The 14111-nt window shown below is 39.5% G+C and overlaps 1 protein-coding gene across 2 annotated transcripts in view; it reads right to left on the reverse strand.

Annotated features, from left to right (window-relative positions):
- creb5b (cAMP responsive element binding protein 5b) overlaps window positions 1–14111 on the reverse strand; it is a 65173-nt gene that overhangs the window by 8552 nt on the left and 42510 nt on the right. For both annotated transcript variants that reach the window (XM_060870498.1, XM_060870500.1), the window contains exon 7: window positions 13787–13897. In XM_060870498.1, coding sequence (XP_060726481.1) covers window positions 13787–13897 — 111 coding nt within the window. The remainder of the gene's footprint in view (window positions 1–13786; window positions 13898–14111) is intronic.

Consider the following 14111-nt stretch of genomic DNA (forward strand, 5'->3'; position numbering starts at 1 on the left):
TCGTAATGAAAAGTACCTTTGTTCAGAACATTGAAAGGCTGTGCCTGAATGTAACACGTAAACATTTAATGAGTATGACTAAAACAACAGAATTCGTAACAGTGAGTAAATAGAACTTGCCTTTGCTTTTAGATATGCATAAAACACACAAGCAAATATGGCTGTAAGTCTTTATTTGAGTCTTTTACACTCATACACACATTCTAGACTTCATAATCAGGGGAAGTGCTAGCTCACTGTTTAAGACATGGGCTACTGATCAGAAGTTCAGTAGTTTGAATCCCAGTATCACCAAGCTGCCCCTGTGCAAGGCTCTTAACCCTCAACTGCTCAGTTGTAAAATGAGATAAAAGGGCATCTGCCAAATGCTGTGAATAAATACACATAACAATAAACACACTGCTTATCAGATGTGCAGAAACACACTCTACCACTATCTATCATCACTCTCATCTTTCATGTCCTCCTATGCTCTCCACCAATAACAGGCCCATGTAGCTTATACAGTATATAACGTCTTCTGTCTCCTTTTCTGCTTCAGCAGTGTGGTAGACTTCAATGATTTGCAAAGTCCTACTCGGAAAACTTTTTGGCCTTGAAACACTCAGTCAAAGTGCCTGTGTTTAGTGTGTGTTTACCTGCCTGTGCTCTCTCTCCCTGAGCTGTTTTTCTGGGCAGCTCTTTAACCACCCAGACTATTAACAAACCCACAAACCCAGCTATAAGCTGCCAAAATGTGGCCACTAGTGTGATCTGCCTGACAGCAAAAGAAGGCAAGGTTTTAAAAAAATAAAAGCATTTATGTCTGGACGCATTCGTTTAGCATTTTAGACTAGCGCTGGAAAGTAAGCATATTTTTAGAGTGTGTTGAGTCTACAACACATACAGTATTTCCATTTGAGCCGCACAGGTGGAGTCATTTTAAAAGGAAACTTAAAGGACAGATGAAAAATAGAGACTTAAAGGACAGATGAAAAATAAAAGCAACAGAGGAATCTAAGAGAAATAGGAACATTAGAAATATTCAGCTTTTATATTTAGAAAAAAAAAAACTGTAGAGTACGCTATTAATAAAATAATAATAGAAGTACAGAAACCTGTTGTCACTCCAGATGCCGTCAGTCAGAGCCAGTGGCTAGAGCATTCACTCCGCTTTGCCAAGAAGCATGGCCAGCTGGCCAACATCAGCACACGACATAATTCATCCAACCTCTCCTCTTCCCATCCCCTCTGTTTTTCTCACCCCCTACCACAACCTTCCTCACTCCCTACAGTTTTACCTGTAAAGCCCCACGGCACAGCTCTTACAAGCCTTTACAGTTAAAAAGCATTTCCTCGCTAGTGACAATATGAATCAACAGCAATGAATCCAAGTTTATACTCACTTTAGGGCTTTTTAAACAAATCATGGTTGCTATTTACCAAAATAAACCCAGATCAATTTGATCATTTTTACTGAATTCGACTATTCCTGTACTGGCCAAAGAGAGCCACCCAGTCCCTCTGAGCTATTTCCATTACTCTGCATTTTGTTACGGACAGCCACATCACTGGTTCCACACCTACCTTTGCCAACTGCACAAACCCATGTTTTACAGCAGTTTCTGGACAAATCTTAATGAAAAATTCACCAACACTGTATCCAACCTTGGTTTTCACCAGTAACACTAAGTCACATTACAATAATAAAAAAAAAAACTTTAAGGAACCTACAACTGCTTTTATGAGAACACTTTTGCAAATCACGCCTGCCAAACATTGCACAAATTAAACTGTCCACTGACTAAACACAGAAAACCACAGTCCACCAACTACTCCTGTATACCTTAACTGCTCCTCAAGCTCATTCTCTCCATGTACAGTACCAACTAAGGATGGAAGGTTACTCTCTACACTCTAAATGATGAACTAAACTAATGAGTCCATTAGCAGATCTAGCATAACATTCTCAAGCAGACAGTACAGATAAGCACAGGTCTTTACTATGGTTCAACCTTAATTCTATTTCTGTTGTTCTGACATGCATTCAGCCTCACATTTGTGTATTCCGGTTTATTTGGTCACCAAAGAGACAACTATGAGATTTTGATGGACGTGATTGAATTAACTTCCCTTTGTTTGTCATATCCCTAGTTTCATGGATTTGTATACATCTGAGCCAAATATCCTGGAGATGTTTGTTCTTGGCGAGTCGAAGGTTTTGAGCTTTGATAAACAGAACTCATGTTTGCAGTTTCTGTAAGGTCATTTTCTTAGTAGAGGGTGAAGCAAAGCTGATATTTATTTTAAACACTTGTTTTAAATAAGAAGAAAATCATTTCTCGAAAATATTCATTTTAGCACATGTATAAAACTCCACTAAAAACAGAATGTACATAAATGACCAGTAGGATATTTTAAATGCATGCATACACACTTTCCTTAGTAATAAAATCCAGGTGACAAAGACATTCAATGTCACCAGCCAGGCCAAATAATTCATCATATTCTTTAATGCATGTTTAGATGCAGCCCACTATATCCACCCCTGATGGCTACAAGAAGAATATATCAGAACCAGCAACACTAAGACACCATCATTCATCCACCCACCCGCCAGACATATTGGGGTCAAAGGGCACTAAAACACATCTGACTGAGTGGACCACCCATCAATCAGTGGTAGGCTAATAGCAATCGAAGCAAAGCAGCTGTGCACCTATCTCTATCTTCCCCAGCCACCCTGTAGGGTTCTTGCCATTCCCACGCGTTGGAATGCCACTGACTGGGGCCCCGCAGGGTTGACAAGCATCAGGCTTGCATCAGCAGAAGAGTCACTTACTCTCATTTTGGCTGCAAGCCAGCGGAGGAAGGAATAGAAGGTAGGAAGAGTTGGAGGAAGAGTGGGGGAGTAGTGGCTGTTATTTTTTTCTCTACAGAAGAGCTATCTATCCATCACTTCTGGGACAAAAAAGGGAAAGTGGGTGCTATCAGTATGCTAATGCAATCACCATTCACTCTAGCTCCATGCAGGCCCCCAAGAGCATCGCTCTTCAGGATGTACAAGTGTGTATGCCACAAAAGACAGAGCCACGTAGTGTGCAAGTGCATGTAGCATAATAAAGTCAGAAATGTCACAGAAATGTCACAGAAAATACATGCACTTACTTTTGAATCACTTGCACATTTATCCTTAAATCTCACGTTTTCATCCAAAGAATGAAAACAGTCCCAACTCCAAATGTAATAGTTCTCAGTCAAACAGCTAAAATCTGTCATCCTGGTTGTCGGTTGACAAACAAACAACACGAGAAATCGCTTACATGTCTTTAAGAAATCTACTACATCCATTGCTCCCAGAAAAAAGTAAACGTTCTCACCGAAGAACAACCTCAGGCCAAAAGATGCAGAAGAAGTTTCTTTTCCAAGTATCCCTGGTAATACTGAACTTCCCTGGACAACGACTAATATATCCGGTGCACATTACGTCTATACAAACCCTCTATGACGTTAGCCAAATGCCTAGCTCAGCATAGCTGGAGTGTGTGCTGAAGCCTCATCAGGCGTGATGATGAGGTGTAAACAGACATTAGAAGAGTACAGGCTGACTGTGCTGATCACACAGACCTGAAGCAGCAGCTGCATGAGCCTCTAATGACAGTCCAGCCTCTCCCTGTCATGGCAGAGCCTCGGCTAAACACTCATTATCCTGCTACAGGTGGAGGCCTGTGGGGACACAGGTGAATTGCCACTTCTTCTTTCTTCTTATCCCTGTCTCCCTCACCTCAAATTGTGGTGTAGATTACATCTTATAGTCTCACAGGGATTTAGACAATGCACAGTTACTGTACTTAAATATGCTTTGGGAATATAAAAGGCTTTTCAACTTAACTTTTACTTTACTACTACTACTACACTCACAGACGTGATGTGCATATGAGTACTTTTTGTTTCCCCTGACACATTCACTACTTTGACCCTTACTTTCATGACGCTCATTCTTACATTTAGAGCAAAACAATCCTTTACACGTCATTTCTCAGTTATCCAATCTCAGAAAGCTGACTAATGGTCATCATGGGAGTCGAGAAACGGTTGCAAACAATCCATTTCAAACAAAACAATATAACAATACATACACTTCTTTGTTATCTCACGAAAAAACAAACAAACAAAAAACCTCCGAGTTAAACAGTACTGTTTTTTTTATTTTAAATCTGACAATTTATGAAATAAACATTGATCTATACTGTATTTCAACTGTTAACCTTTAGCGTAGTTTGGCAATGACACAGCAGTAAGTCTGTCGAGTGTGTGCCAACTAACTGTATAGTATTAGCAGAGGCTGTATATTATTTACAAATTCCTTTGCAGTGAATAAAGTGTGCCAAAATTTTAACAGTTCGGTCTGTTGTGATCAGCAGAAGTCATGACAACAAATTTGCACACGCACACACACACACACACACACACACACGCACACACAAAGTTTAAATCAGTAAATATTCCATTAAATCAACAGATGCAAGCTTGAATCTAAATCTAACAGAAAACTCCAAAAATGTATTAAGAAGAACATTCAGCAAAAAGCACAAGATGTGATTTCTTTTCTACATTTATATATAATGTCACTGCTATAATGGATCCAGCTGCTAATGTAGCATCTTAAGAATCTTGATTTTCTTACAAAGCCTGTTTGTTTACAAAAACTGTTGTTTAAAATCCACTATGTCATCATTCATCTCCGACGCCTCGTTTTTTTCAAGGTTCTCTCTCTCACAGGTACAAAATGGGACTTTAATGGTATTTATTGTCACTTTGATTGTGACACTAGATCTTGAGTGATGTTGCATTGAGTGCTTTTGGATGCATACTAACAGATTCAGGTTCCATGGGATGGAGGGATGACTTCATATCATTACAAAAGTGTAAATAGAGAGATAGTACCCCACCCACTGCTTTAGGAATAAAGTGAGGGCAGAGGAAAAAGTGAACCTCTAGGTAGAAGTAGAGCAGGTCTCTCTCTCTCTCTCTCTCTCTCTCTCTCTCTCTGTGTAGTTGGCGGATATCTGCCGTCACTGTTCGTGCTGCTATCTGTGAGCACCTGTTACTTTCTGTGCATCACCCATATCTTTCCTCTTTTCTTCAATTATCTTGCTATATATATATATATATATATATATATATATATATATATATATATATATATATATATATGAAAAAACTAATATATGCTCATGTCATGTTCAAACTGAGCTCCTTTTGCTGTTAGAAGAAGGGTAATAAGCACTGAACCGTACAGAGTCAACAGTCTTAATGCTTGAAACACAGCCATATAACCATTCCAGCCTTTTGGAGAGCAGAGCAGGCTTTATGTACGCATTACTGCTTATTGCATAAATCCGAGCCCTGATTTTCCTGGCACCATTTCCTGTTCTCTTTGGGCTCTTGGGTATTAGACACCCATCTGGTTCCTCATCACCCCCAAACCTCCATGCCAGACACAAGGGGAGTCTCTTTCCCTCCCTCTCAATCCCAGCTGTGATGAACCCAAGTGCGCATGTCCAAACTGTCCACCACACACCCATTAGCTCATTTTATGAGACCTCCCCCACTAAACACCACCCCACTTAGCCAAGCTCTGCCAGCAGCTGTGAGCTGGAACCTACTTAACTGATTTCTTATGGGAAGGCTTTTATGGAGGGAGAGGCACACAATCTGGTATTGCTACAGCCTTACTGACATGTGTGCCATGTGAAATTGTAGAAAACCAATTTGATTTGTTTTCTTTCAATGCATCAGCTCTAGTCCCAGCCCAGGCCAGAGGCTGGATTAATTAAATGGCTCAGGTTGAGCATGCTGACCTAGGATCATTTCCTTCATGACACTGTAGTTTTATTAGTAGTTTATTGTAGTTGAGATCCTACATGGTCACTTATACGGATGTACCGGAAAATGAACAGTGCACTAACAATATACCACAGATTACTGAATACTAAACTGGAAGGTCTGATATTCGACAGGAAGCTAATGTCACTATATCACTCCATGTCATTGATGATATTTTTTCTCTGTCTCTGTGATATGCTCTACTGGGTTCATGCTGTTCTTCCTCCTAATACCAAACAAGCAGAAACATGAAGCCTTTCATTCAAACCAAAAAAACACTGAATGGTTCTATCATCTGTCTTTTTGCATAGTAAGTACACCGATTGACTGTTTACTTTCTCAAATAAAACATTATGGGTGTTGATGGAACAGGAATGATAGTTTACACAAGAATAATCTACCTTGCTCCTGAGCATTAAAGCAACAGCTGAAGATGTTACGGATATGTCAGTGTCAGTGTCATGGGCTGAAAAATATCAGCTCAAATGGAGATCTAATCTAATAATCCAGAATAATCAACTGACATGACTGTCCCTGATTGGTGGCATGAATCTACACTCTGTACTAGAAAGAATTCAACCCCTCAGGATTGCTTGTTCTTAAGACAGGATGAGTTTTTTGTCAGCATCATTGGTGGCCCAGAGTTATCCTTAAGACATTTGTTAATAGAAAATAGTCAGATATGAATGGGATGTCAGATGCCAACAATTAACCTGTATACTGATGTCTTTGTATCTTTGGAAAGACACAGGGGCTTTGGCCTGTTAGGCAATTTATACCAGCTGCCCATGTAGACACTAATTAATGTCAAAATGCAAACTGGAAAACAGATTGAAAATCCACTTTACTTATCCAACTCGACTCTGTACCACATTGAATGTTTGCTTTCACTTGTAAGACTGTGCATGCTTTTAGTATAAGTGCCCTTATTCAATATTAGTAGAATGGATAATGTTCTCAGTGGAAGCTGTACAAAATCATTTTCTCTCTCAAACTGCTTGTGCCTCAGGGTGGCAGGCTGGGTAATGCAGGAGAGACCTAATCAGGCTCAGTTAACAAAAGCATAAACACACAGACCTCCTGGTCGAACTAGGGCTAAGCAGCTGTAATCAGGGCTGTTCTTACTATGGACACAAACATCCATCACTTTACACTGTAGATAGTGCAGTTCATGAAACTGGAGAAGTTCAAGGCTTCACAGTTCATCCATATCACTTACAAGTTACGGCTTAAAAAACTCTCAGTTGACTATCATGTGGATCGCGTTACTGTAAAAACAAAGCTGATTGTACCTTAATCTGCCAGCTTTGCTATGACAGGTCAGTGAAAAATGCCTAACATCAAAGACTGAGTGAAAGTGCAATGTTGTAGATCGCCTGTGACTGCGGAGGTAAGATTCGGTACTGATTTGAACAGGCAGTGAGCTAGACTTCACTCTGTGTGAGCAATGTAGCCTTGGAACCAGGTCATAAATGGTTTGGTAATTAGGTAAAACAATTAGAAGCGAGCAAAGAGCATGGGATTCCCCAGACTGGAAGCCACCTAACATATATTTGGTGTTCACTAATCAATCCCAAGAGCACCAACCGTAAGACAGTAAAAAAAAAAAAAAAATATATATATATATATATATATATATATATATATATATATATATATATATATATATATAGAGAGAGAGAGAGAGAGAGAGAGAGAGAGTATAGAGTATATATATATATATATATATATATATATATATATATATATATATATATATATATATATATATATAAAGCACATATATGCGTTGCATCTGAGTCTGAGCGTTCTTAACCGAGGTAGGTTCTAAGATGGTTTACTACACTGACAGGCTGTGAAGCGTGGACGCCTATGTCGTTAAAACAGTGTTGTTGCAGCTAAAACAACAAACTGCTACACTAAGACAAACACATGGTAGTATCTCAATCCGCCGTCTACTCAATAAATAAACGTATAGCCAGCTGCAAAACCAGGAACCCAAGGTAGGAGCACTCTTTTGTCTTGTCATAATGAAAAAGAGCTATGATTGCTGAAAGTGCTGTAAATCCTGTGAGGGATTCTTACAGATTTTCATTCCGAAACAACATACAGCACAAATTACTCTGCATGTCATAGGGGAGGTGTATATCCTATAGTATATATATATTATAGTATATGTAGTATTTATCTCCATTAGAGTTTTCTCTTTATATACAGTTAAATGTATGTGTTCAGTTGATCATATCAGCTGTGTCTGAGCTCATCGTCACTTTCTAATGACATCATTCCCTGACAATGCCACCATTCATACAGATGTTGCTCCCAAAACCTAGATTCCAGCCCTCACTTGGCACATACTGCCTCACACACAGCCTGGCCTCCAGCCACAGGTGCTGCTGAGGAGTTAAACGCAGCAAGAGAGCTCCGTGTTCACTTATACAACAATAAGGCACTGGCACTCAAAAAACCCAGGAACATATAGACGAATCCGTTACATTACACCCTGACATGGATAACTCCATAGGAACTATAACATACAACAGAATTCACTGGCATCATGTGTAAATGAACTAAAAACATAAACTATTTCCACATAGTACACAGGTTTCATTCGAACCTTACTGTGTTTAAATAATCCCAGAACTGCAGTTTTCATATAAATCCTATACATCATCTTGAATTCAGTAACCCTCAGTGAAAGTTTCTTTAAGATAGGTTCGTTTTTTGTCTCCCCCACTCTAAGTAAAAAAGGAGTACATTTACAGCCAGCCAAGAATGATGTCACCCAGCGCAGCGTGTGCCAGCTCTTGGACCCAGTGGAGGAATGGTGCATGAACACATAGCATTGTTGACCACATAAAAAAGCCCACCTCCTGGTCTGATTCTTAGTGACAAATTTATTGTCCCTAGTAACAATGTAAACAATAGATAATTACCCCTCGATAACAAATCACACTTAGGCTGTGTGGCGTCACTCACATTACTAACGAGGCTAGAATTCCAACAAGGCCTTTGCTTTGGGAGGAACTTCATAGAATACTAGGCGTAAGAGTCTGTGCTTTTAAATCCACAAATCAACACAGCTTGAGTGCAGAATTGCTTGGAAATAGAAAGTAGAGGATTAACTTAATAAGTGTAAGAATAAGTGCAACTATAAAAATCAAAGTAGAAGTATACCATAGGCTTCACACAAATGCTGTGTTTAAAGTTGACATTTAAATGCCAAATTTCACAAATCCCTCAGATCAAATCCCACAAGACCCTCAGTACATATACATATATGTATATCCCTAATTAAAGACTAACTGCAGCGAACAGAGCAGAGCAGAAGAGGTTTAAAAGGGAGAAGAGCTGAAATTGTATCAGTTGGCACGCACACAGCCTTTTTCCTCCCACTGATAAGAGTGTGTTTGGGCTTCCCTCTCCCTAGAGACTCAAGTGCTTTCATTTTTCCAAACAACTAAGAAGAAATAGTGGGGAAAAGACAGGCTCGCACCCTGAAGTGTTCACATACAGATGTGCCAATAGACACACACACATACACATTCACACACACAAACACACACTGTGTCTGTGATGGATGACTGCGAAAACTATGTGCAAATATGTATGAGTGTGCAGATCTTCCTGTGAGGTGCTCTTGTCTCATGTGTGGCTCTGAACACACACGTGCACACATACACACTAATACAAACCTGAGCCACAGAGGAGTGTTATGTGTGTGATGTCATGCTTGGAGTAGAATGGGGTGCTCTGTACAGCATTTCCTCTCCAGACTCAGATTCCTCAAATACAAAACATTCATGCAGGCTCTCTGTCACACACACACACACACACACACACACACACACAAAGCAATATCACAGAGTAATAGTGAGCCCATGGGGAAGATGGAAGCAGCTTATGCAGTATTCAGGCCTGAGATCCTTAAACCACTGAAAAATCAATTTAGCCTCATCAAGCAGGGCTCATTGTTCAAACCTTACCGTGACACACACACACACAAACACACACACCTACTCACTCCTAGCTTTTACTCACCTTTCATTTCCTCTTAATTTTCCTGCTAGTCCAAATTACTTTATCTGTCCTTCCATGTTATGCATTCCTCTCTGACATCTTATTCACTCCCTTCCTCTTTCCTTCTTATTCTCTCTCTTTCTCTGTCTGTCTCCTGTGGCCACGGGTAGGGTATAGAGTTACAGTGGGGGGAGATATTTCCCATTTAGAGTAAGTCAACATCTCTGGATAATGAGATTAAGGCAGGATCTGTGTGCTGTGCTCTGTAGTCTCAGCTCAACTGTGTGGGGGACACATGGCTCTGATCAGCTTGGGGGTCATTCGATAGCACCCAAAATCATCATTCAACCGGGATCGCAGCGGAAATTACGCTCATTAGAAAAGAAATGGACTTAAGTACAGGTCAGATAGTACCAATAGCCCAGCTGCATGATTCCTTTTGTATTGTTTCAGCGTTATATACAGCATTATGTAAAGTGCAACAAATGTCTGCTCTGTGTTCTTGCACAAAAGTGCCTGTAAAAAACAAAGGAGTTGTGTTAAAAAGTATATTACACAATATACACAAAAGGTAACCTGACAAGAAAGACTTCTGTTTATAGAGATCAGCTCTGGAAACACAGCTTAAGTCTAGTCTTGGACTAAATTACAATGTCAATCTCTGGCTGGAAAACTGACTCTACATGATGCATATTGCATGTGTAGTTCACAGCTAATTTACCATTAATGAATCACTAAGCTAATAAGTGTTACTGCTGCTGATAGACCTTCTTCACCCTCCAGCAAAGTACGGTCACAATATAAGACCTTTCCGGATATCTTAAGAGATTTTTTGGTTTTGATTATAGAGAAAGACTAGACTAGGTGTGTGTGTGTGTGTGTGTGTGTGTGTGTGTGTGTGTGTGTGTGCGAGGAAGAGCGGGGTGTGCAACGTGTGTCGAGGAAAGAGCTGTCCACTTCTAATTGAATTCCAATCAGAGAGGCAGCACTCAGAGGATGTTCTTGGAGCAGAGCCAGGACAACGATAAGACAGTACATTAGACTAATATTATGTTCCCTCTGCCTGTTTCCATGGGGAACAGAAAAGAATCACAGCACGATCAATCTTGAGCATAAGAGAGAAAGAAATTCCCTCTCTCCCATCTCACCCACTAATCACTTACATTCTGTAAGACACACTACTCACTCACTCACTCACTCACACACACTCACACGTGCAGACGCACACACACGCATTCACGCGCGCGCGCGCACACACACACAAACAATGCTTGTCTTGCCTTTCTCACCAATATATCTTCTCCTTTGTGCCAGTATTTTTCATTATTCAGTCCCGGTCTTCCTCCTACCAACCTCCTCCACAAATACACACACACTCTCACACACACACAAACACACACACAGACACACACACACAGACACACACACACAAATACACACACACACACAAACACACACACAATGTTTGTCTTCCCTTTCTCACCAATATATCTTCTCCTTTGTGCCAGTATGTTTCAGTCCCAGTCTTCCTCCTACCAACCTCCTCCACACACAAACACACACACACGCACGCACACAAAAACACACACAGACACACACACACAAATGCACACACAAACACACAAACACTCACACACACAAACACACACACGCACACACACACACAAACACACACAGACACACACACAAATACACACACATACACACACATGCACACACACAAATACACACACAAACACACATATACACACACATACACAAACACAAACACACACTTGCAAGAACATCATATATTCTCTGCCCTGGAATTAAGGTTTTCTTTAATTAATCGATTCATTGATTAATTAACTAATAATTACAATGTAAATATAGCACAAATTTGCTATGCGTAAATAGCTGATTTTTGAATATATAATGTTAAACCTATATCTTCCATAAATACAGTAGAGTTACAAAATGAAATTCTTTACTGAATGTTTCAGATGTATTCACTTGAGTTCAGTGTTTACAATATTCATAATATGCTTACAGGACACTCAATCAAATGTAATCAAATTTGCTTTTCCTATTTGTATTCATCTTATCACAATTTTATTACAATTGCTTACACAACCGCACTGTTCTTGCATCCTGGCACATGATTCTCAAAAACCAAAACTCATTTCCAAATACAGCGAATTAGACAAAACTCTAAACACCTTTCAGAGCAGTTTATGCTTCTTACACACATTACTAGGGGCCACTTTTCTGCTAAACACAAATTTATTTTCCTGGACAATAAGACATATTTGGAAAACAACAACAACAACAACAACAACAACAACAACTGATTCACCAGGATACTTTTTCTTGTACACGTCTGTATTCTTTTCTGCCAAATTTTTTTTAACTGTCAATTTCTCTATAATCCAGAGGGTCAGAAACAGATCTGACTGCATAGAAAATTTGATTAAGATTATTTTAGTCTGCCATACTACCAAACAAGACACACATGAAAACAAATAGTAACACAAGCCTTCTTTAATGTAGAGAATTTTGGAGAAAACAAGTGAAAAAATGAAGAAAGCAGACACAGTTATGTATAGAGACAAAGAATGAAGAAAGAAGAAGAAGAAGAAGAAGAAGAAGAAGAAGCACACTATCTGGCCTCACCCATGATAAGTGTATGAGAGAGCCAGGGGATTATTCCAACTTTTTTAGAGAACATTGCACGTGATGTAAACAAAATCAATTCACTGAATCAAAATGATAGAAAACATCCTGCAGAGGTCTTTTCTTTATAAGAGGAATAATTGTTTATTGCCAGCTACGCAATCAAGAAGTTTAAGCAATTCATTTCCTGAACATAAAAAAAAAAAAAACAAAGCAAATCAGCACAGATTTCATTCAAATGGTTACATGGATTGTAGAAATGCTTATGATTATTGTGTGTTGGTTTTTAATGTGAATATTTCCTACTGAGAGGTTTTAGGATTTTAGAGCCAGTGTTTAATTTTGAGCACAGTATAAAATAGCTTTTACACACCGTTTCTATCGTGTGTGTAGTGAGAACGTGTTAGAAGGATTTGAGACACTGAGACACTGTTTCCAGGCATGTACTTTAAACTGTAATTACTCCAAGATACACATAAATAATCCTAGTTGTACTTCAACATTTAATGTGGCAAGAGCGATCCTGCATGCAAAGGTGACAGCATTTTGTTTGGAGAATGTAATTTTAGAGCTCCCGCTCATTATAACGGTGATGAATGAGACCTTTATTTCTGCTGTTTTCCTTGTGATACTGAAAACCTCCGTAACTTCACACACTGGCGTTGAGAATAAGATCTGGACAAGGATTTATGTGAATTGAAATTTCAGGTGCACATAGTTGGCCTTTCGGATAGATTTTGATTCATCGTGTTCTTAACGTGTGAATAGAAGAGTATCACAAATACATATCCATGCTATTCATATGCAAATATTTTGAAATTTCCAAAGAATAAAATACAGTATGTCTATATTTACATCACAGACCTGTTTTATGCTGAGCGAGTCTTTAATAACTAAAGAGGGAAAAAAGTGATGAATTGTCTAAGGGCTTGTATTGGCTCTGGTGAGACTGAGTGCTTTCTTGCCGATGAGATCACTCCGCAGTTTAAGTAGTGTTAACAAAGCTGCAGAAAAGCTTATGTGGGCTCTGTGATACATTAATGATGCACGTCAGGTCACACAGACTATATAGCAGCATCGTTAATGCTTACGCATGTGTGTACTTCAGGATATTTACTTCCAATCCTTCAAACAGCTCAGTTTGGAGAATGGGAAAAAACTCACAGTGTGTGTGTGTGTGTGTGTGTGTGTGTGTGTGTGTGTGTGTGTGTGTATACTGTACTGTACTGTGTGTGTACTGACTAACCAGTTTTGCTTCTGAATGCATGGATGGTACATGAGGAGAGGAACAGGAGCTGCTGTGGGTGGGGCCTTGCATGCCCATTATGTTGGAGCCCATCGACATTTGTCTCTCCATCTGTTCGGGGGGAAACAAACAGCAAAGCAACAGAAAATGAACATAGGTCAGGAAAGTTAAAAACAGAGAATGAAGCAGACTATAAGAGATCTATAATACATTTCTCACATCCGAGCAATTCTGTTTACACAATTTTTAAATCAAACAATCACAGTATGTGTGTGTGTGTGTGTGTGTGTGTGTGCCTGCATGCGTGCGTGTTGTGAGTTTCTGA

Source organism: Tachysurus vachellii, chromosome 5, assembly GCF_030014155.1.
Source record: "Tachysurus vachellii isolate PV-2020 chromosome 5, HZAU_Pvac_v1, whole genome shotgun sequence".
NCBI classification, from domain to species: Eukaryota; Metazoa; Chordata; class Actinopteri; order Siluriformes; family Bagridae; genus Tachysurus; species Tachysurus vachellii.